The sequence below is a fragment of the Pelodiscus sinensis genome, chromosome 6 (assembly GCF_052426305.1).
Source record: "Pelodiscus sinensis isolate ZL-2025 chromosome 6, ASM5242630v1, whole genome shotgun sequence".
In the NCBI taxonomy this organism is placed as follows: domain Eukaryota; kingdom Metazoa; phylum Chordata; order Testudines; family Trionychidae; genus Pelodiscus; species Pelodiscus sinensis.
This window is the reverse complement of record NC_143057.1, coordinates 12,237,159-12,260,819: the sequence shown is the minus strand read 5'-3', so window position 1 is coordinate 12,260,819 and position 23,661 is coordinate 12,237,159. Positions and strand designations below refer to the sequence as shown.

General features: G+C 44.7%; 3 protein-coding genes across 3 annotated transcripts; 1 reads left to right on the top strand and 2 right to left on the bottom strand.

Moving 5' to 3' along the window:
- Positions 1 to 1,834: 1,834 nt before the first annotated feature.
- On the bottom strand, positions 1,835 to 10,472 carry TOPORS (TOP1 binding arginine/serine rich protein, E3 ubiquitin ligase). The gene is made up of 2 exons (XM_075931448.2): positions 10,113 to 10,472; positions 1,835 to 6,324 (listed from the first exon to the last, which is right to left on the bottom strand). Exons 1-2 carry the CDS (start codon positions 10,470 to 10,472, stop codon positions 3,286 to 3,288), a joined length of 3,399 nt encoding a protein of 1,132 aa, XP_075787563.2. The 3' UTR covers positions 1,835 to 3,285.
- A 62-nt stretch (positions 10,473 to 10,534) lies between these two features.
- Positions 10,535 to 11,660, top strand: TZMP1 (transition zone microprotein 1). Its single transcript, XM_089779174.1, has 2 exons — positions 10,535 to 10,668; positions 11,271 to 11,660. The coding sequence occupies exons 1-2, from the start codon at positions 10,624 to 10,626 to the stop codon at positions 11,379 to 11,381; spliced, it is 156 nt and encodes a 51-aa protein (XP_089635300.1). The 5' UTR covers positions 10,535 to 10,623; the 3' UTR covers positions 11,382 to 11,660.
- A 5,271-nt stretch (positions 11,661 to 16,931) lies between these two features.
- Positions 16,932 to 23,379, bottom strand: NDUFB6 (NADH:ubiquinone oxidoreductase subunit B6). The gene is made up of 4 exons (XM_075931452.1): positions 23,038 to 23,379; positions 21,036 to 21,128; positions 17,487 to 17,531; positions 16,932 to 17,091 (listed from the first exon to the last, which is right to left on the bottom strand). Exons 1-4 carry the CDS (start codon positions 23,215 to 23,217, stop codon positions 17,023 to 17,025), a joined length of 387 nt encoding a protein of 128 aa, XP_075787567.1. The 5' UTR covers positions 23,218 to 23,379; the 3' UTR covers positions 16,932 to 17,022.
- Between the last annotated feature and the right edge of the window lie 282 nt (positions 23,380 to 23,661).

Below are 23,661 nucleotides of genomic sequence, written 5' to 3'. Positions count from 1 at the left end.
TTGATTTAGCAGGTCCTTACTAGACCTGCTAACTCAAATGCTGGAAGATTGATCTCTGCAGTATGAATCTTCCAGGAAGTGAAGACATGCCCCAAGAGCTATAGTACCACTAACATTGCAGTCTGCAGTTATGTTATTCCATTCCCCATTTCCTTCTTGCCCTCTTCCACTAGCTTCCTTGTCCTACTCCAAATGCCAGCCCTTCATCCTCATCAAAACCTGACCTCATTTTCACCTACATTTCTGTACTGATTTCTTTCTCCCCTTCCCTTACTCTCCTACTTTTGGCTGCATTTACTGCCCTTATCCTTGGAACTGTTTGGCTCTTGCTCTCAAACACTCCTTTGGCTCCTCCTGCGTTTCTTCCAGGAAATTTCACCATTACAGCCTCCACTCCAACATGAGTAACTCAGCATTTCAAAATCCTTCATTACTGCTACTGCTGTGTCTTGCCCTTTACTATCCACTGTCAAAGAACGCATCTTACTCTCTATTAGTGCCCTATGTAACTTATGGCAATAAATCAAATTGATAAAATACATATAAATACCCTCCTCCAATGCTCTGGGTATCTGCTCCATACATTAAAATTCAAGACTCCTGGAATGATTGAGATCATCAGAACCACTATCAATGCAAACTGCAGTAGTCCACTTGCTTGATACAAATGGTCAATGTCAGCAGCATTCACTTTTTCTTTTTCTTTTTTTTTTTTTTTTTTAAAGAGGATACTACACACCTAGTAGCCATAATGAAAGCAAATTAAAACCTTCAATGCTACAGTCACAAACAATTAAAACCATTTTAAATCAGAGGTATTAACCAGAGTGAATTATTCTAACACTTTGGATCTTCTCATTAAGACTGTCACTCTAAAAATAACGATGCTGCAATAGTTTGACTTTAAGCGTTAATCATATTTACATCCAAAATGTTTGTATCTCTCATTAGAGGCAGCACCTAATTTATTAAGAAAAAGCTGTTTTAATTTGTGACTGTACTGGTACTTGTGTACTGTCTCTCAGTCCCTCACATTTATGTGGGTGCTTCTCTAAGTAACAAAGGAGAAATAGAATACTCAGGAAAAATGAGTGAAAATTAAAAACCTTAAGAATGGAACCATTTCACTACAATGGAACTAATAAATTCCAATTTACAGGAATTTACAGAGGACTCATACACACATTGAACATTTCAGACATTGAAAGGCAATTTCTGAACAACAGGATTTAGACTCGCATCCACACGGACCAACTTACATGCCCACTTCTCTCTCTCTTTTTTTTTTTCCAAGCTACAGTTTAGGATGATGGGTGTTTTTTCCTTTTGTAAAAGCAAAACAATGGATTTTTTCCCCCCAATAAACCAATTTTTTTTCCCCACAGAGAGAATGGCAGTAAACTGACTTTAGACTTCCAACACATACCAGTGAAAAAGGGAAAGATCCCTGCTATTTGAAACACATGGAAAGTCAGAGGTTCTCAGAGGTGACAAGATTATTATAAAGGGATGAGAGCTATCAGTCTCCATGCATAGTGGGCTTTGGGCTGTCATTTCCAGACAGCAGAGCTCTGGGTAAGAGTGCCCCACACTGACAGGCCATACAAGCACTCCTAGTGAGGATGCACACTGCCAACAAGAAGAGCTAATGTGATCATGCTGAACTGATTTAGTTACTGCAGTAGTTGTATGTCAATGTAACTTAAGTCCACTTTTGTTTTGTAGTATAGACATGCCCTCGGCCTGCTGGGAAACGTGATAATGAATTTTTTGTAGCCTCCCGATATTAAACAGTAGCTATTTTAAAAAGTAACTATTCTGTTTATAACAATAATTCAATAAAATGTGTTTTAATTTAAAAGCAGTGAGAAAAAGTAAACTCATTTTATACAGTGCCATAAATTTAGCATTTGAAGTAGCATTAAATACAAAAATGTTATTTACAAGAGAGGGACAGGCAGAGAATCAGGTTTGCTGTGTGCAAGACAGGCTGTCAATATGAGAAGTTAGAGAACCGCTGTAAGTAACCAAATGGCCTATAATGTGGTTTTTATTCCCTGTTACACATCAGTAATGTCAGAAACCCATTTAAACAGTGGCAGGAGCTGAGTAAATTTGAATTTCAACAACTGTTTTCAATTACACACTCAGACTGTCTTTTGATCATCTTAGAAAATGAAAATATAGTTAAATAGCCCTCTAACTTACTGCAATTTAGTCACAGAGAAATCAGTAGGGAAAAAAAATAAAAATACATGATTTGATCTTATACTTAGAATATGTGCCTGACTGAAAGGTCAGAAGGCACCAAGTCAATTGGCTTGGTCTCACAGGACCCAGACTGCGAGGTTAAAAACTGCAACATAGGCATTCATGTTTAGGTGGGAACCCAAGCACTGGAACTTGGTAAGGGTAGAGAGAAAGTCTCAGAGCCCAGGCTGCAGTCTGAGCCTAAATGTCTACATTACTATTTTTAGCTTCACAGTCTGAGCCCAAGTCATCTCCCAGGCTTGGAGATGCTGCACTAGGTGTTTTTCTTTGCAGCATATACCCTATGAGACTGAAGATGGTATGTAGAAAAAAAATATGGTGATGCACAGGTATGTGATCTGCAAAACTTGTCATTTTAAATTACCAGCTCAGATCCAGGAGTCTTCCTAATGCACTTTTAAGTTATACCAGACTTAAAGACATATATGCCTCAAAAGTAAATATTACATTTGATTCAAAATCTGATCTAAAAGATTTCTTATTGCTTTATTGTGACTCTTACAGAATTCATGTTTACTTCAATGGCAGTCTGGGTCAACGTTTGTAGTACAGAAGGCATAAACACCTTTTTGGCAAAGGTCAAGCTAAACCATGCAGATTAAATTGATGGCGGAATTAAACATGAATTTGTTATGTAAATTATACAACTTTTCTTTTATAAAATAAGATCAACCATGAGAAAATAGATTTTCTGACTTAAGGTTGTTGTTGTTTTTAAGAATACAATTAAAGAGTCCATGAATATATTTTACACAATGTGAATACAGTGTGTGTCTATGAAATTACTACTTCTAAAAGCTTATACACTTATTCTGAAAAAAGAAAAAAGAAAAAAGTTAAACTACTAGCAACGTTCTGTTTTCTTGGATTTAAAAGTGCATACATTCAAGGATTTTTTTTAATACACATTTCTCAGACACTTCCCACGCCCTGAAAGTCTTAACACACACAAACCACATTAAGTGTTTTGTTTGCACTATTTCATTGTTTTAAAATGGTTCAGTGTAAAACCTGTTACATCTTTTTTTCTGGGGAGTCAAGCCAATAGGATCTGTCAATAAGTCTCTTTGGCAGCCTTAGTATCAAAGGAGGTCTCTCCGAATTCCCTACAAATGATGCTCTGGAAGAAGGCAACTGACTTGATTCAGTTTGTATAATTTCAACATTGCTCAGAGGAGTTCCCATGTCAGATGCACTACCACCATCTGCCACTGCAAGAGCCTGCTCATTTGATATTTCCTGAAATTGGCAACCTACATTTCCAATTTCATCAGCTAAGTCCCCCCTAGTGATATTAATACAAGAATCCTTGTCCAGCAATCCACCTTCACCAGCAACTGTGTCCTCATCCTTACAGTCACTTGTTCCCAGGACAGGGGATGGAGTCTCATTATCTCTCTCATATATCTGGGTTGTAGTTGTCCAAGAGATATTACTGTCACATTCAGTGTTTTCTTGTATTGCAGTCTCCTTATCACTATCACTGTCAATTGTAATCACAACTGGAGAAGAATGTGACGAGTTACCCATATGATGTCGCCTGTGTTTCTTCTTGTGCTTTTTCTTTTTCTTTTTATGATGTCTGGTTGTATCAGTCGCTCTTCCTTCATAAATAATCTCTACACTTGGACTTCTTGTCTTCTTCTTCCTCTTTTTATGCCTAGTCCCAACACTGGCTTGATTGTCTAAAATGCTGTCCTCATTTTTGTAGCAACCACTATATTTTGACAAAGGCTTCTGGAGGTCACTTCCTTTCACTTCACACGAACGTGTCTCATTCTCCTTGTGTGCATTCTCCAAGTGGCGAGTTTTGTATTTCCTTTTTCCACCAGGCTTTTCACATCGCATTCTATCAGAAGTAGTCCGAGATCTATTACTGGATCGACTCCTTGATCGGTGTCTTTCATAGTAATAATACCGGCTTTCATTGTGACCTCTCTGATTTCGAGTATTTGTCCTTTCAGAAAACGATTGTATTCTGTACTCTGGACTAGCAGATTGCCTTGAATAATGAGCTCTTGCCTCAGTTCTCCTCCTGTATGAGGATTCATAACCATCTCTGTCCATGTTTCTACTGTAAAAAGTGTATTCCCACTGGTATCTACTTTGGTAATTATCTCTCATATAATAATGATCGCTATCTCTGCTCCTTGATCTTCTTCTGCTATGGTCATTACTCCGGGACCGGGACCTGCTTACATCTCTAGATATAGTGCTCTCACTACTTAGAGACATGGTCTGGCTTTTTCTAGATAAACTTATGTCTCGAGGTCTTGATCTCCTCTTGTCTTTTTTACTCCTATGTCTGCTACTGTCTCTGCTTCTTGATGGTCCACTTTTTAACCTCTCTTTGCTGCCTTGTTTCCTTCTAGTTCTCTGGCCATGGCCGTCTCTGTAGTGAGAATGCTGTGAATATAATTCTGAACTCCTTGACCTCCTCCTCCTGGATAATCTGTGGCTACATGGAGAGCACATCCTATCCCGTCTTGTAGAAGAACTTTGTAATGAGTCCTTTGTAGATGAATCTTTTGGTTTATTTACATCCTCCTCAATCTTTTTGGACTGCATCTTCTTACGTGAGGGTGAGGCGCTGCTTTTATGGCTACATTTACCATCCTTAGACATAGGAGAGCAAGGTGATGAACACCCACTAGCATCACTGACACTAAAAACATGAAACTGGATGGGCTGTGATTTCTTCACATCTTCGCTTTTCCCATCATCAACTGACTCTTCAGAGTCTGAGGACAGCTCAACAAGTTCTGGTGTTCTTTCAGCTAAGGGCTTAACATACCCAACAATGACGCAGTTGTCTGAACAAGAATCACTCTCACCATTTGGGGCTGTATTATCTTGTAACTGCCCTTGCAGCTCGGTTCCATTTCTAGTAGGTTCTTCATCAGAAGTTTCTGAAGTATCCAAAGGAGAAGCCATGGCAACATGAACCTGCTCTGAGGTGGAATACGATGGCCCTGGAGTTTCATCATCCCAGGGTGCTCGACCAACACTAGTCGTGGATGCATTATGATCTGGTTCTTGAGAATCTGTTTCATCTGGAGATATCGTAATAACAGATGATTCCGACTGGCTTCCTTCTTCATATGAAGGAGCAGGACAATCATAATTGGCATGCTGGTCATATGCCTCTATGTTAAAAGGACATCGGGCAAAGCTGATGAATTCATGTAAAAAGTGGTTAGTACGATGGAGCAAGAAAGGCTTTAAGTCATCAGCAAAGGCCTGACTTTCCAAATCGTATCTAGTCACATTACTCATAATGATATGCTGTACAATATTGACTAGAGATCCATGGGCACCAAACAGGACAGTTAACTCACGCTTTAGCCATGGAACTAATCTGTGAAGACAGGCAGGGTTCCTGCGGAAAAACTCAGCTGAAATGTCTCTGTAACGACCACCATCTTGAATATTTCTAACACGCACACCAGAACGATACAGAGCTCTTCGGAAATTAATTATATCTTGTTCTTGAATTTGCCGCAGTGACCTACCCTCTGCACTAGCTTGTCTCCTTGATGCAAGCCGTCTAATCATCTGATGAATTCCTCCATCTCTTTGTCGTACTGGTTGACTGGATAATCCTTCAAATAATATCCCATTATCTGGAGGTGACACTGTCCTTCGAGAAGAGGAACTTCTTCGAGGATAAGCTGGTGTATGCCGTTCCCTTGTTAACGTAGTACGGTAACGAAATCTCCGCCCATCAGGACTAGCAAAAGAGCCATTCTGTAAAGGCCTGAGTACATACTCCTTGAAATCATCTTCAGCTCTCACTGAATGGAAGATAGAATGGAAAGGCTGTTTGCAGAGTGGACATTCAGCTTTGTTTTTTGACCATTCCTGTACACAACGAAAGCAGAACCTATGCAAGCAACGATCTAAGTAGGCCACGTTGTCAAATCTGTCCAGGCAGATTGGACATTTAGAATCTGGAGATGTATCTGTTGGCACTGTCTGATGCAGCTTGCTTGTGCCAGCTTTCGGTGAAAAGCTGCTATCCACTGTAAACTCCTCACTTGATGATATCATGTTCTATAAAAGAAAAAAAAAAAAAAAAATTTTGCTGAACATTTCCGTATAAAGAAATACTATGAAAATAAGCAGAAAAACCCACATAAGCTTATAACGTTTTTTCTGATAGTCAAAAATAAAGCATAAACAGCAGCAAATGCAGCTAACCCATCAGAAGAATTTAAGGTGTAACTGTGTAAACTTAACTCCAGCTGCATCTTTTTTCACAGAAATTTAGGAAATATTGGCAATTAAACAACATCCTGATGTAAACAGAGCAAAGAAATAATTGGAAATATACATGAGACCAGATGCTCAAATTGTGTAAACTAGAGAGTCTTCACACAAGTGGAACTACCCTGATTTATGCCATCTCTGCCTAATGGGCCAGATTCTGAGACTCTCTCTAGAGTCTTTATTTTTAAGTGTAGCTGTGTCCCCAAATATTTTAAGATCCATACACAACAGCAAGTTGATTTATTATTCTATAGTCTGCTCAGTGGATAACCAACACACATTTTAGTTATTCACCTCTAAGTTTTGATGACTCACAATTCCCAATAACCGAAAAAAATGTAAATCACTAATGTTAGAGTTACTCCCATTCTTTCTGATTTTCAATAACTCTCGTCTTCATTTTAGTGTTTAGTATCAGAGGGGTAGCCGTGTTAGTCTGAATCTGCAAAAGCAGCGAGGAGTCCTGTGGCACCTTATAGACTAACCGAAGTGTTGGAGCATAAGCTTTCGTGGTCAAAGACGCACTTTGTCAGATGAAGCTTATACTCCAACAGTTCGGTTAGTCTATTTTAGTGTTTGTTCTGCACTCCATGTTAGTGTCTACTGTTTTTTTATTTTCTCTATCTTTTTTCATGATCCTCTGCAATCCCTTCTGGATAAAATAGTGATAGAAATGTAGCCGTGTTAGTCTGGGGTAGCTGAAGCAAAATGCAGGACAATGTAGCACTTTAAAGACTAACAAGATGGTTTATTAAATGATGAGCTTTTGTGGGCCAGATCCACTTCCTCAGATCAAATAGTGGAAGAAAATAGTCACAACCATATATACCAAAGGATACAATTAAAAAAAATGAACACATATGAAAAGGACAAATCACATTTCAGAACAGGAGGGGGATGCGGGGGGGGGGAGGGAGAGGAAGGAAGGTAAGTGTCTGTGAATTGATGATATTAGAGGTGGGGAGAGTGGGAATTTTGTGAGCTAATGGAGCCATTAGCTCACAAACATCCCACTCTCCCCACTTCTAATATCAATCAATTTTTGATTTGTCCACAAGCCAAAGCGCATCTGAATGAATTGTTGCAAATCCTTGTTGCAAAGTGGTGGGAAAATATGAAGAAGCATCATGTTTACCATTAGCCACCAATCATTTTAAGATGCCTCAAATTCTTCAATGAGCAGATGGATCACTGTTTCAACAACACTTCTACACTTTCATTTTAATTCATGTGACATGTTACAGCAGACAATGACTTCTGTTGACAACGTATATTTATTTTGGGCATTTATTTTTAAATAGGTACACTGAGTAGATTGTGACTAACCATCAATTGCATTTACACAATACATTTGTTTAAAGTAACAAAGAACTTAAGAGATGTTCCCTTTAAAAAAGCCCTATTTTTAAAGTTCTCTTTAAAAGAGCCCCCTTTTTCTGTTTTATGGTATTTTTTTAAAGACCAGTTTAAGGGTTGCAGGATTTCTAGAACAACTTTTGTCAACACTGACATCACCAAGCAACCAGATGACTCTTCAGACACAACCCTTAGGAACTCAAAATCCAGGACTATGTAGCACTTTAAAGACTAACAAGATGGCTTATTATATGATGAGCTTTCGTGGGCCAGACCCACTTCCTCAGATCAAATAGTGGAAGAAAATATTTCTTCCACTATTTGATCTGAGGAAGTGGGTCTGGCCACGAAGCTCATCATATAATAAACCATCTTATTAGTCTTTAAAGTGCTACATAGTCCTGTATTTTGTTTCAGCTACACCAGACTAACACGGCTACATTTCTATCACTTAGGAATTCAGACTGCCACTATGCCAAGCTTCTTGTTTTGGGTAGAGAGTTTGAGTTTTCAAATTATTATTATATTATTGCAAAAGGTAAATAATTATAGTGGTTGAATATTTCTGTATTAGAGAGGGTATCGTCAGTTGGGTATTTCCACAAAAGATCAAGATGTTGATCATAGTAGTTAGATCATCAGTCCCCAACACGGTGCCCGCGGGTGCCATAGCAGTTAGATCATCAGTCCCCAACACCATACCCGCGGGGGCATTTGTGTGCACCCGCCAAGTGCTCGGGGCTGGCCTGGCCCATGGCACATGCATGGTGCCGGAGCCGGCCTCGGGCACACGGCGAGTGCCGACCCCGGGAGCGCCGCGGATTGGCCGCCCGCGCTCTGGGCGCATGGCGCTTGGGGGGGGGGGGGGAGCGCCAGCCCTGGGCACGCGGTGCTTGGGGTGGGTGGGGAGCGCCAACCCCGGGCGCGCAAGTGCCCCCGCCCTCTGGCACCTGGCGGGCGAACGGCCACGCCCCCTGGCACCCGGCAACCTCCAATGGTTGGGGACCACTGAGTTAGATGTCATATAACAGTGGTTTTTTATATAAATTTTTAAAGGTGGCTAATTTTCTAGCATCTGATCAGGTTGACCACCCTATTAATTCTACTATTATTTTTGTTTTCTATACTACCACCAGTAATTGTGATGTAAGGAAAGTGTATTAATGATGTAGCAAATACACTTGAACCTCTTCAATCTTGCAACTCTGGGAAACATGGTATGTCAGTTTAGGGTATTTTTCAGAACACGGAGGGCAGGAGGGGGCTAGAGGTGGGGCGCTTACCTGGTGCCCTGCTCCTGGTGGCACACATGGGTTCATGCCCCTTACCCTGCCAGTACAGGAGTCTCCATAGAAGCTTCTCACTGTCCTGCCATTCCCCTAGCTAGGGGTAGAGGATTCTCAGCACATAGAACCACCACCTCCTCCCGACTGCAGGGTCCTACCACAGTTGTTCCCAGATCAGGAACACCCAGAGGTTCAAGTGTAATGTACGCCAAAAATCTATGTTAAAATAATGTTAAAGTTGCAAAGTTGCTACTTGCTGCAAAGTTGGAAAATGCTAGAATTCAGCCCCCTTCTGCACATGCATTTTGATAGTCTTTAATTACCAGCCTAAACTCCCTCACACTCCTCCCACCAACTTCTGAATCTCATCTGATCTCAGTCTAAATTGCCCTCACACATCACCTTGATCTAGTCACCTTACCTAGTCAATTTCAATTTATTCCGTAGCTACTTGCCCAGCCAGTCCCCATCCATCCCACTGCTCCGAAACCCTATACCTATCTCAGTTACTACCCTTCACCAAACAGTCCCCCCTGCCACCCACCACAGCTCCAGGCTCCTTAACCCGCTCTACGCCTTCTCCCTGCCCACCTAGATCTGGTTCTGCCAACCCGCCAGATTGGAGGCAGGCTGCTCTTGCTCCAGGCTGGTGAACAGAGGCAGAGGGAACGCTGACAGCCCGGGAGTTCCAGTATTTAACCGTGAAACTCACAGGTCTCCACCGAGCACGTATGAACGGAATTATTGCCCCAAACTTGAAACCTTCCCAGATTTGTACGTTCCCCTTCTGCCCCGGAACCAGCACCGGGCCCACCCCTGCCACGGGGCCAAATTCCAAACCCGGAGGCGCTCGCGCTTCCCAGCAAAGCAGAAAGACGTTTCCTTCCCCAGGCACGACCCAGGCTCCCTCCCCCCGGGCCGCTTACTCACCGCGGCGCCGCTGTCCGGGGCGGGCGGCTCCCCCTCGCCGCGGGACTGCCCCGCCTCCGCCGCTTTGAGTCGCTGGCGGCGGCAGCGGCCGGGGCTGGGCCCCGCCCGCGGCTCTTGCCCCCCATGACGAAGGCGGCGGCGGCGGCCCTGGTCTGTGAGGTAATTGAGCGGGTCAGCCATGACAGCCGCGGCCCGGCCACCCGCTCGCTGCACAAGGAGACGGCCGGGCCCTGGGCAAGACGGAAACCCCGCAAGGGCTGCTGGGACCGGAAACGGCTTGGAGCTCGGAACTCCACGACTTCCAGCGCCTCCCGCGCAGAACGCTGACCACGTGACCGCCATCTTAGGTGCGGGCGGCATCGTCCCAGAGATACTTCACTGCCCGCCAATCCAGCGCGCTTCGCTTCCGGGCCCAACCAACGATAGCGGTTGGGAGCACGTGCCCGTCCAGCTCCGTCTCCTTGGTGATCTCCCTTGGCCCCGCCCCTACGCGGTTCTTGCTGCCAGCGCCATGGCGCCGCTAAGCCGCCGCGCCCGACACAGGCTTTACTCGCTGGTAGGCGCCTGCGTCGCCCCCGGCCCGGCCCCGCCTGGGGGAACGAACGCGGCTCGCGCCTGAACCGCCCCCCCCTCCAACGCCAAGGACCCGGAGAGCCCGGCCCAGCTGGGCGGCCAGTCCCGTCTGCGGTTCCTGCCCGGAGCCACGAACCCCCCTGCTCGCGCGGGCCGCCCCCACCCGCAGCACCGCCCCCTCGCACCCGCCTTTCCCTAGTGTCGGGTGGGCGCCGCCACTCTTCCGCCGGGCCGGTGAAAATCGTCCTCATCGTGAGAAGGGTTTAAAGATCCGACCCCTGTTCACGGGCAGGTGCGCGTGCACCTGGGCAATGCACAGCGGCACCTTTCCCAACACTGAAGCAAAATGCAGGACAATGTAGCACTTTAAAGACTAACAAGATGGTTTATTAGATGATGAGCTTTCGTGGGCCAGACCCACTTCCTCAGATCAAATAGTGGGTCTGGCCCACGAAAGCTCCTAATCTAATAAACCATCTTGTTAGTCTTTAAAGTGCTACATTGTCCTGCATTTTGCTTCAACTACCCCAGACTAACACGGCTACATTTCTATCGCTTTCCCAACACTGTGTTTTCTTCTGACAGATTCTTCTCGCCATTGTATTACTCTCCTGGGGATACGTTATCTACGCATCAAGAATAGCAGCGCAGTGGCAACTTGAAAAGGATTATCCCACTCAATGGCTGAATTTGTAAAGGAAATATTAAAGACTGACAGCATCTGGATTTTCACAACTAAACACTGAAAACCAACTAGGAAGGCAGAAAATGACTTATTCCGGCATAACAATTTCAGATGTTATGACTTGACCCCATAATTCAACTTTGATAGGCTTAAAGAAAAATCAAGTTTACACAATTAAGAGAATCCACAGAAATATGAGCAATTTATATAGTGTGACACTTTTTTAAATAAGCCAATTTAGAAAATGAATATCATACCAAGAAGCAGCCAAGGAAGAATTGTACACCAAGTATATGTTCTGTTGTCTCTTCTTTTATAGACTCAATGTCTTCGGTAAAGATTGTGCAATGTTTAAAATATAGTACATGTTTTAATCTATTGGTATGGCATTAGTTAAGGATGACAACGTATTTTTTCAGCTCACATCAATACTAGGGATGGAGAAGTAGTCGAACAGTTGACTACCCTGTAAGCTTAGACTTACTGGCTAGTCAAGTTGACTACTCGCAGTTCCCCCCATCTTGCTGCCTCTATGTATTTAAAGGCAGAGGTGCAGTGGGGATAGTCAGTGCCCTCCTCCCCCTTACTGACTAATTGAAAAGTCTATTAACTCAATTAGCTAATTAATTGAAATTTAATATCCTTAATCAATAGTATTGACCCACATAATTTTATTCAGCCATTATCAGTAACAACTTATCCATAGTAATGCTTTTAAACTAAAATTGATTGCAGAAATGGTTTATGTTGATGGGTTGAGCAAGTGTAACTATAATAACCTCAAACAAGTAGCTGTGTCTAGACTGGCAAATTTTTCCGCAAAATCAGCAGCTTTTCTGGAAAAACTTGCCAGCTGTCTACACTGGCCACTTGAATTTCTGGAAAAGCACTGACGATCTCATGTAAACTCATCAGTGCTTTTGCAGAAAAACTATGCTGCTCCCATTCGGGCAAAAGTCTTTTTCCGAAAGATTTTTGCACAAAAGGGCCAGTGTAGACAGCACAATACTGTTTTCCGCAAAAAAGCCCCGATCGCGAAAATGGTGATCGGGGCTTTTTTGCGGAAAACCGCATCTAGGTTGGCCACGGACGCTTTTCAGCAAAAAGTGCATTTGCGGAAAAGCATCCTGCCAATCTAGACGTGCTTTTCCAAAAATGCTTTTAATGGAAAACTTTTCCGTTAAAAGCATTTTTGGAAATTTATGCCAGTGTAGACATAGCCGTTGTGTTTAGAAACGGGAAGATGTGTCTGGTATCTTGACTATGTCTCAAAGTGCTGGTCATATTATTAGTCACTAACACAGGGGCGGACAATAATTTTGGAAGGGGGGCCACTTCATAAATTTCGGAAGTGGTCGCAGGCCGACCCAGAAAGGGTGGATTCTCGAGAGGAAGGGGCAGGGTTGAAAACTACCCAGCTGGCTATGGTGACTATTTTCTGAACCAGCTGCTGCTAGTAAGAACACTTCAATTTAAATTATGGAACAGATTAAATGTTTTAACTTTCTCATGATAGTTTATCAAACAATATTCTAAATATTTCTGAAAATGTGTTTGTTTGTCCTGAAAGATCTCAGAAACAATAAGATCTAGAAACACCAAATTTTGCATGGATGCTACTGATTTCCTAACTTCAATAACTGGATTGGTTATATCTCAAAATTGGTTCCCCCAGAGCCCCAATTGGGCCCACTGATAGTTAGCTTTTAGTAGTGCCTGATCATAGGCATTTGTTGGACTCTTCTGTTAAGTGTGTCACAAACTGCAACTAAGAGATCCTAGAGGATAAAGCATGTGGGCACCATCCAGAGAAAGGCCATGGGGGAGAAGCTGCAGTGGGGCAGAGAATCAGCAACTTCCCCTATACTAGGGCACCAGCTGGTCTCCAGGACAAACCCGAATGTGGTTTATGCTGGCTGGGGTCTAGCCTTGCTAATTGTGGCTGGGAGAAGCCTCCAGCTATCACAGCCTCTCAACATCTTTACACAGCCAGGCTCTGACTGAACCCCTTCTGAAAATTAAAGTTGTTTCCCTCCTCCAACTCCCAAACAAGCCATCCCACCACTTGCCCTCCTGGCAGGGCTGTGTGCGTTATCAGCAGGGCTTGACAAACAGTGGCGAAAGCCACTTGCCAGCCCCGCCCTGCGCATGCATGTGCTGTCGGTAAATGGGGTGCACGGCTGAAATCTGCTTGCCACTGGCAAGTAGATTCTAGTTTGTCGAGCCCTGGTTATCAGCAAGTGTCATAGGCATTATGCACTTTGCAGGATTCAGCTCACAGTACAAAGAGGAGGTGGGTAGGAGGACAAGGTTATGAGCAGCGCAGAGCCTGAGGAGGTCACAGTACACTCAGAACAGTCTATTTTCATTAGAACAGGTACATTCAGGTACATGTTCTGATCTAGATATCACTAAATGCACCTGGTCTGAAAGTGTTTCACTTTGTCTGATCAATGCAACCAGTCCAGCTGCCGCTAGGAAGTCCATTCAGGTTACCGCATGGAGCATGCACTGAAGGCACTCGGGGAGTGGCTACTTAGGGAGCAGTGATTTTCTGCTGCTGCAGAGCCCAGGAGATGTCCCCTCCATTTCTCAGGGCTTCTGGCAAGGAGGCTGTAGGCATTGGTTTGCATAGAGTCCTTAAGGCAGTGGTCTCCAACCTTTTTAAGTGTGAGATCACTTTTTGAATTTAAGTGCAATCCAAGATCTACCTCAAATGTAAATACTCTTGCCCCACCTCCTTCTTGCCCCTTCTGTAAGGCCCTGCTGCTGCTCATTCTATTCTCCCTTCCTTGCCCATCATCATTCACTTTCATCAGCTGGGGCAGAGGGCTGGGGTGCAGGCTCTGGTCTTGGATTCAGAGATGTGGAGTGTGAGGGGCTCTGAGTTGCTCAGGTGGAGCAGTTGGTATGCAGAAAGGGGTTCTAGGTGCAGGCTCTGGACAGCGTTTAGATGCAGGAGTGCTCTGGGCTAGGGCAGGAGCTTGGGGTGCAGTAGAAGATTCATGACTGGGGTAGGAGTTCAGGATGTGGGCTCCTTCTGGGCACTGCTGGTGGTTCCGTGGGGCTAAGGCAGGCTCACCCCTGCCCTGGCCCACTTTTTAAAGCAGCCAGCAAACTTGCTCTATCCCAGGTCCTGTTGTGCCCCCTCTCTGCTCTGTGGAGAAAGGATACAGAGTGGGAGGGGGCACCTTGACATCAGCACTCCTCTCCCTCCCCAACCCTGCCCAGCAAGCAGGGGGCTCCCCCTAGGGAGGGGCAGCTCCAAGGCAAAGGGCAGGACATGAGCAGCAGTGGGGGGACGGACAGTTGAAGTGCCAGCACTTGATAGCCTCTGGGTCAAACTAGTCAAGATCACCTGTCAGAAGCTCCAAGATCTACCAGTAGATCCCGATCTACTGGTTGGTGACCACTGCTTTAAGGGAAGATCGGCCTTCCTGATTTGTGGGCATTGAGAAAAGAGACCCTATGGGATTTGTTGTTTTGTAAGCACATCATTAGCTACGTTAATTTCTTAAAGTAATATATATAAGAAAAACAAATTTCCAATGAAATATGCTATGTCATTGACATAGTTCATTTATCACACTTTTTACTATATTTGCCCCAGGCGAAGACTGGTATTTCTGCTAGTTTTAAATAAAGTAAAATATTATGTCCAACACAGAAGATTTCAATGTTTTCCTCTATGTCAGTGTTGGGGAACCCTTTTTGGATCTGGGGTCACTGATCCTCAAAAGAATCAGTTGGGGGCCATACAAGTGAGAAGCAAAAGACTTCTCCAAAACCCCCCAACGCTCACTGATGTGGCCCCAAATGAGAGACCTCACTCCTCTGGTGCCTCAGCCTCATGAGGTGAGGGGAAGGGAAGGAGAGAACTGAAGTTCAGGGCTTTCCATAGCCCAGATTTACTTTTCTGGTATTCTAGAGTAAGTGGATTTTATGGACCCCCCCTCCCCCCCCGGTAAGCTCTGGGGTAGGGATAAAAATTAGTTCAGTGTGCGAGACAGGGCTGCCAGCAAGTAGGCTAGAGATGGGGTGCAGGATCTGGGAGGGAGCTGGAGTGCAGAAGCAGGTTGGGAGTAGGGTGTCTGGCCAAGTAGAGGGAGCAGGAACAAGGGAAAGTGTCGGAGCAAGCTGAGGGTGCCAGGTCTGGGGGGGGGGGGGGGGGAGTGAGGGGGCAGGAGGTCGGAGACATCACTGCCACAGCCACACAGTCCAGGGGCTAGCCCCAAGGCACCGTGGCCATAGGCCACCCGAGGCTGTAGGTACCGCTGCCATGATCATGCACCCAGAGGTGCCAGTGCCGTGGCCACACATCTTGGGGCCAGCCCCAGAAGCATCTCAACCACGTGTCCCCAGGCCGCCCCAGAAACCAGAGGTGCATGCTCTGGAGCCGGCCCTGGAGGCGCTGGTAGCACGCTCACACACCCCCAGGGCCGACCCAGACACACCCAACCATAGCCCGGGGCCAGCCCCAGAGGTGCCTCTACCACGGCCACGCAGCCTGGGGCTGGCCCTGTTGAGAAGCCTCAACCCCAGCGCTGCCTCCTCTCCAGAGGCTGTGAGGGGGGAGGAGGGGTGGGGCTGAGCTCTTTCTCCTGCTGCACATGCCGATTAGGGGGCAGGGCCTGGACTTGCCTCACAGGCCAGATCAAAGCCCAAGGCAGGCTGGATCCAGCCTGCTGAGAGACTTTTGCCCACCCCTGCTGTAACATAACTCACATTATCTTCTAGTGACATTATGTTCTAACCTTCAGAAATAGTCAGATCCAAGGGTGGCTTAGGAATGGTGCTAATCAACTAAATGGATTGAGTATTTAACATAAGGTTAGTTTCTGAAAGGAACAAGCATTCATAGAAACACGTACAAATCACTATTTGTCACAGCTTGTTTCTATTTACTTATCTTGCTGTTGATTCATACTATTAAAGCTATCATGTTGTACCAAAACTCCTCATACAGATCATTTTTGCAAAAAAATAACAGTACATTTTGTAAAGTTTATGAACTTCACAATACTGCGTGAGTGCTCAGTTTAGGTAGAACTTCCACAATAAATGAAATATAAATATTAACATTTCTCAATAGTATCCTACTGAAGTGGTAACTGTGATAGTCTGTAACTTTAAAAATGAGTGGTCCTATGTTACATTAGAGACTAACCAAAATATATAGACTCATGAGATTTGTGGGCAAAACTCACTTTTTAAAAAGTGGTACAGATACTTTCCAAAATGCTTTCTAAATTTCATTGCACTTGTGTACCTGCTGAGCTTTTTTTTTCTCCTCTGTACCATCCTGTTTGATTAATACAATTATAGGACTACAGATATACAATTCATTGCTAAAATGTAGATTATCTATTGCCTATTATGACAAAAAGATTGTATTACTACTAGTAAATTGGATTAAAAATCTGTTACTAGAGTCCATGTCATACAGTCAGTCATGAACAGTTTGTTACTAGGTGTGTAACTTTCTAAATTTGCCATTTATTCTCTGCACTATAGCTGGATCTAGATATGGTCTTTGATACACCCAGAAGGAAACAAGAAAATGGGAGTCTCAAAGACAACTTTATTGTTTTATATACATATCTGGAAATATTTAACACATTTGTTTAGGAACAAAGCTAGAGTTTAACACCTTCAGTGATGACCAGTAGACTCTTCTTCCATTGGTGTGATTATTTCTCCTGTCTCTAGAATTCTGTCACCCTAATGAAATCAGAAACATCATGGTGAATATTTTGTGATGGGTCAAATCATTGTCTAAAATATGATATGTAAGTGCATAAAGTACTGTTATATTCATGAGACCCAAAATGGATGAGGCAATATCTTTTACTGGACTGCTTTTGTTGGTAAAACAAGCTTTCAGGAGTATATTACCCATTTTAAAGATAATATTGATGTTTCTAAAGGTCTATATCACATTGTTTTCCTTAGCATTTAACAACTCTTTGTACCAACTAACCAAAGTACTGAATAATCATTTTTATTTCCTGTGTGTTGGCGTACCCACTTCTCCCCTCCCATACACTGCCTTCCAATCTGTTTTACCTATGAGGCTGACATGCCAAGAGAAAATATTAATTTTAATTAATACTCACTGGGAATATTCTGGGCTTCACTTCAACAATACCATATGGCTTTTTCTGCAATAAAAAACAGAATAGTCAGGATAAACTTTATGAAAAATGGTTGATTAGAAACATCACTAACCAGGTGAAGTATTGAATCCAATTAATATTAAGCATGGCTCTCCACTAGGTTATTCTTATTTTAAAACCAGATGTATAGAGAATTAAACTCCTTTAACAGAACCAGTCTCTATGAAAAGGCTCTCCTGGGTACTAATGAGAATGTTCAGTGAATCTTGACTGTCAGTGATGGGGTTATTACTTCTGCAGACAGCATGGAGCTTGTTGTCAGTGACTATTAAAGGAAACAGCAGTGAGAAAGACCAGAGTACAAGCCAGCTACAAACCAAACAAGTTATCCTCTTGATCATTAAGGCTTATACAATTGAACTAATCTTGTCTTACCAAATATAGAGCAGAGGTGAGGAACCTTTTTTCCATTAGGGGCCTCTGACCCACAGAAGAGTCAGTTGGGGGCAACACAAAAGCAAGAGACAAAACACCAAATACCCCTCACTACTCATCAGCTCTCGGGGGGGAGAAACGGGAAGCAAAAACAAAACTCACAACGCCCTTCACAACATCATAGTTAAATTGGCACATGCCATGTTCCAGCCCCACAGAGAGAACACTGAGGCTTGGGGCTTCTCCCTACAGTGGAACGAGCCATCGCTTGCAGTCCAGTCCTGCAGGGAAGTGCTGTGGTTTGGGGCTTCTGGCCCATGGTGCGAAGACTTCCTTGGGTCTGAGCAAATTAAGCCATGGATTAGATGTGACCCTTAGGTTACCCACTCAGATACAGAGGAACCAATATCAAATTGTCCAGACATAAGGGGGATATACTCTGCAAACATTAATTACAACATGTAGCTCTAACATGGGTTGTGAAAAATCTGGTTTCCTCCAGAATAAACTAAATGCAACTTAATGGATTTTTCCATTTGCAATTATTGCTTTGAAAAATTTATGTAAGCATTTCCAAGTTTTCGGATGCTAAAAGTGTTACCTTTTCAAGACTGAGAATCCAGCCTAGCTGTTCTAGAAAGTTAAATGGGAAATTAATAACCTTGATATTCTCCTTATCCTGCTGGAAGGGTGTAACAAGTGGGATTCCATAGGGTCTGTTCAAGATCTTCATCAACAATTTAGATACTGGCATAGAGAGTATGCTTATTAAGTTTGCAGATAATACGAAGTTGAGAGGGGTTACAAGTGTTTTGGAGGATAGGGTCATAATTTAAAATGATCTGGACAAACTGGAGAAGTGGTATAAGGTAAATAGGATGAAGTTTAATAAGGACAAATGCAAAGTGCTCCACTTAGGAAGGAACAAACCGTTTCACACATACAGAATGGGAGGCAAGTGTCTAGGTAGGAGTACTGCAGAAAGGCATCTAGGGGTCATAGCAGAACACAAGCTAAATATGAGTCAACAATGTGATGCTGTTGCAAAAAAAGCAAACGTGATTCTGGAATGCATTAATAGGAGTACTGTGAGCAAGACACAACAAGTTATTCTTCTGCTCTACTCTGTGCTGATTAGGCCTCAATTGCAGTACTGGGTCCAGTTCTGGGCATCACATTTCAAGAAAGATGGAGCAATTGGAGAAGGTCCAGAGAAGAGCCATAATAATGATTAAAGATCTAGAAAACATGACCTATGAAGGAAGACTGAAAGAATTGGGCTTGTTTAGTTTGGAAAGGAGAGGACTGAGAGGGGACATGATAGCGGTTTTAAGGTATCTAAAAGGGTGTGTCAAGGAAGAGTGAAAAAATTGTTCTCCTTGGCTTCTGATGATTGGACAAGAAGCAATGGGCTTAAACTGCAGCAAGGGAGGTTTAGATAGGAACTTTTTCCTAATGCTCTAACTCTCAGGGTGGTTAAACACTGGAATAAATGACTCAGGGAGGCTGTGGAATCTCCATCACTGGAGATATTTAAGAGCAGGTTAGACCATCCCTGATAGATGTCTGTCTAGATGGCACTCGGTCCTGTCGTGTGGGCAGGGGACTGGACTCCATGATCTTTTGAGGTCCCTTCCAGTTCTAGTGTTCTATGACTATGATTTTATACAGATTGACACACTATAATCTAGACTTCCGTAGTTCCGCAGTATCCCTGGTTTGGCATTGTTGGGGTGACCCTGTGAGGCCAGGAGCATTGCCAGATTAGGGTAGGCACAGTGCAGAGCTGACTTAAGTGGGGCTGCTTGGCACAGTGCAGAGCTCCTGGTGGCAGTGGGGCCACTGGGAAAGAATCCTTGGTGGCAGCGGGGCCATTGGGCGGAGCATGGAGTCCACACCACGGCAGCAGCAGCGTAACTGCCAGGAGACAAGAGCGGATCCCTTTCCCTTACCCACCCCCCAATGGGGAAAGCAGAGTCCCAGGCAGCAGCAGGGTGGCTAGGAGGAAAAGTGGAGGACCCCCCCCTTCAAGTCAATGACTACCACGATGTAGCAAATTGCCTCAATCTGTACCTAGCAGAGAGATTAAAATGCATGTAATTTCAGTGGTTACACTGGAGTCATTGGTGACTAGATACAGGCCACAGATACTCAGCACAATTACCTGTCACAGCTTGTTGATAGATCAAGTAAACTGGAGGGAGCCAGAAAGGCTGTGGCATGTGGGGTTACAATGGATAGGATCTATGTCAGGGCTACTGGCATGTCTGTTGAGGCTACTAAATGGTTACTGGCATGTATGCGGGATGTGAGAAGCATTCAGAGAGCTGGGTTGGGTCAGATAAGTACAAGGCAGGTGAACTTTACTGTCTAGTTTACCAAAGATGGGAAGAGGCCAATTTCCAGAATATACAGAGCTCCCAACTTCTATAATCTGGGCCCATTCATAAAGCAGTTTTTTTCTTATTTTAACTGTAGTATCAATACTGCAGGCAGGTATAATGCTCCATGCTTAACCCTAGTGCATATATTTGCTCATAGAATCATAGGACTGGAAGAGACCTCAGGAGGTCATCAAGTCCAGCCCCCTGCCCTAGGGAGGACCAATCCTACCTAAGATGCCTCAGCATGCCTAGAGATGAAGAGAGTGTCAAGAACCAAGCAACTGAATGGACTGAAGGTTTTTTTTTTTTTTAAGAAAAATGTAAGTCAAACACCTGGTTAAGCAGCATGAAAATAAAAACAGTTGTCTTCATCTCAAAAAGTACAGAAATTTGTTTCTTTATATACTTCAAGATAAAATGTGCCAACAAATTATATTTGTCTACTGAATCAGAAAAACAGAAGTAGTGCATAGTTTTAAAATCCTGCAAGTGAAACATTTTTAAACCACTGAAGTGTATTCAGACAAAAATAAAGTGAAAAGAGTTCTCCGGTGCAGTAATCCTTAAGTTTTTATTTCATGGCAGATGTCAGGTGGTGTGTTTTTTGTAGATGTTTTTATTTAAAAGGAGAAAAGTGAAAGTTATTCCAAGATAGGGAAGTAAATGGCATTTGCAGGGTCAAGCATACACCTTCTACACACAAATACAACATGCAGGTTTCTTTACTTACCAGTACATGGTATTTGACATAGTAGTGAATAACCCAGGCAGGAATAAGCAGATACATTACAGTAAATGCACTAGCTTTGTACACCTGGAAAGTCTGGAAATAAACGTGAAAATGCATGTTATTTTTCCTTAAATGTTACTATTATTTATATAGAGAGAAGCCAAAAAGTACAGCAGATGGCAATGATGTCTAGTCACCATCGTTTCTTGATCTCTTGCTTTTTTTAAAACTGAAAGACTATTTTCAGTTTTAACAGCCATATACCAGTTTTGAAGCAATACTGCAATTTTACTCCAAATGCAACTGCAGAATTCCCCCAGGACTAATACACAGAAACAATACATGTAATTGAGGCCAGGAGAGAGGCCAGTGTTATCTTTGATTTTCTCACTTAAAAAATACAGAAAAGACACAAATTGCCATCTTCATTACACACTGAACAGAAAATTCCATCCACTTAGAAATGCATGGGGTAACAATAGGCAGAACCAGGGTCTATCCCCTGACAGGGATATATAAGATTATAGAATCATGAAGTAATCAGTAAGGATTTTAACTAACGACTAATTTACTAGTCGAGTAGTCGATGGAATTTCTGGGGTTCTTGTACATTTCAAAGGAGGAATGCAGAACTCTCTGTGCAGCCCAGGGCCAGCGGGAAGTCCCGCTGACTCCATGCTCCAACTGCACGCAAGCTTTGAAATGTACAAGAGTCCCCAAGAACATTCATGGAGCCTGGGGTTAGTGGGGTACTCAGAATCTTTCACTGACCCCAGGTTCCATGCTACGCTGCTGCTTTGAAATGCCACAGAGAGCCAGGGGTCAGCTGGGAACTCCCCAGCTGACGCCGGGCTCTGCGTGCTTTGAAATGCAGCTGGGGAGTCTGCGTGCCCTGTGGGGCTCTTGCACATTTCTAAAGGAAGCCCCCACAATCCTTGCAGGGCTTCCACTTTCAAACTGTCATAAGAAACCAGTGGGGCTCTTGCTATAGTTAAATGGTGGAGATGCCCTTACACACTAATTTAATAGTTGATGGAAATCTCGACTATTTGATTAATTAATCTGAAATTTAACATCCCTATGGAGAAACTCTGCTAAGATCTCATCTATACTAAAGATGGAAGGTTGGCTTAAGGTACACAACTCCAGCTACGAAAACAACATAGCTGGAGCCAACACATCTTACATCATGTTTCATCATCGACCCCACAATGGGAGGTTGATGGGAAAAATGCTCCTGTCAGCTTTCCTTGCGACTGCTGCAGAAATTGACATTGTGGGAGTCGATCTTCCAGAGTTTAATTTAGCAGGTCTAGAAAGGATTCGCTAAATAAAACACCAGAAAATTGACTGCCACGTCAATCTCCGCAGCAGCGAAGACATAGCTTAAGGGTATGAAGCACTTTGGTTTGCATGGGGTTATTAGGGAAAAATAACTCTAGAATGTAGTTAAGAAGCCTCCATAGGGAACAAGGTGGTGGCTCTGCCCCAAGATAGGTATCCCCTGTAGTAGTAAGACTTGCAGGGGAGAGGGAAAGGGGCTGGTGCTCCCTTCTAGTCTAGGCTGCCCCAGGATGGGGGAGGGAGCTCCCAGTAGGAAGGAGGGGAACCATCTGAGTCTAATTTGTCTCAGGGTGAAACCCACCTTCCCAAGCAAAGTAGGATTAACATAAGAACAGCTACACTGGGTCAGACCACAGGTCCAAACACCCCAATATCCCGTCTTCCAACAGAGGCCAATGCCAGGTGCCCCCAGAGGGAATCATCAAGTGACCCCTCTCCCGCGGCCCATCCCCAGCTTCTGGCAAACGGAGGCCGTGACACCCTCCATTGCTGGCGAAATAAACCCAGCGCCGAGCAGCCCGCGGCAGACCCCTCCTTCAGGGATGTCTGTGGCTCTTTCTTACGCGCCCCTCCAGTCTCGGCCTTCTCGACTCCCCTGGGCAAAGGCCTAAGTCCGGGTCCCGGCTCCCCCAGCCGGGCAGGGCCGGGCCGCGCTGACCTTGTGCCGCCAGAAGCCGCCGGGCTGCAGGAAGCGCTCCCAGAACGCGGCCACGGGCCCGAGCTTCGGCGGGGGCAGGACGGGCTCGCGCGGGCTCAGCTCCTGGTCCTTCAGCCAGCGGCGCCGCAGGGCGCGCAGCTGCTGCAGCCGCAGCTTCTCGTCGGGGGAGTAGCCCGCCATGCCGGGCCCCGCGGCGGCCGCGCGCGCAGCCCCGGGAACGCGACCTTGCCGAGGACAGCCAGACGGCAACGGGCGCTCTCTGGCAGCGTCACCGTCACGCACGCGCCCAACTGCTCACGGGGCCGCCCGCGCAGGATGTATCTCCGACACCGGAAGCGGCCTCTCAGTGCTTCCGGTATCGTGTGTTGTCAATCACAGGCTTCCGGAAGAGATCGTGCGTGTTCCGACCGAGCGCATGCGCAACGCAGTCCCTGTTGCCTGGCTCGCCCCCTGCTACTGGGAGGCCGAATCAGCAAAGGACATTTGGAGCCACTGCGCATGCGCTGCGCCAGGCTCACTTGTCCCTGTAGACTAGCGAAGAATGTGGGGGGCGGGGCAGCGGAGCTGATAGGGGCTTGTGCGTGGGACAGGGCTGGTGGGTGAGGAAGGGATACAGGCGCTGGG

Coding starts and splice junctions, on each gene's coding strand:
- TZMP1 (XM_089779174.1), top strand. CDS start 10,624: ATGGCGCCGCTAAGCCGCCGCGCCCGACACAGGCTTTACTCGCTG. Junction 10,669..11,270: donor GACACAGGCTTTACTCGCTG/GTAGGCGCCTGC, acceptor TTCTTCTGACAG/ATTCTTCTCGCCATTGTATT.
- NDUFB6 (XM_075931452.1), bottom strand. CDS start 23,217: ATGGCGGGCTACTCCCCCGACGAGAAGCTGCGGCTGCAGCAGCTGCGC. Junction 17,532..21,035: donor ATGTCAAATACCATGTACTG/GTAAGTAAAGAA, acceptor TTTTTATTGCAG/AAAAAGCCATATGGTATTGT. Junction 17,092..17,486: donor TGAAGCCCAGAATATTCCCA/GTGAGTATTAAT, acceptor TGATTTCATTAG/GGTGACAGAATTCTAGAGAC.
- TOPORS (XM_075931448.2), bottom strand. CDS start 10,472: ATGCCGCCCGCACCTAAGATGGCGGTCACGTGGTCAGCGTTCTGCGCG. Junction 6,325..10,112: donor CCCCGGACAGCGGCGCCGCG/GTGAGTAAGCGG, acceptor TTTCTTTTATAG/AACATGATATCATCAAGTGA.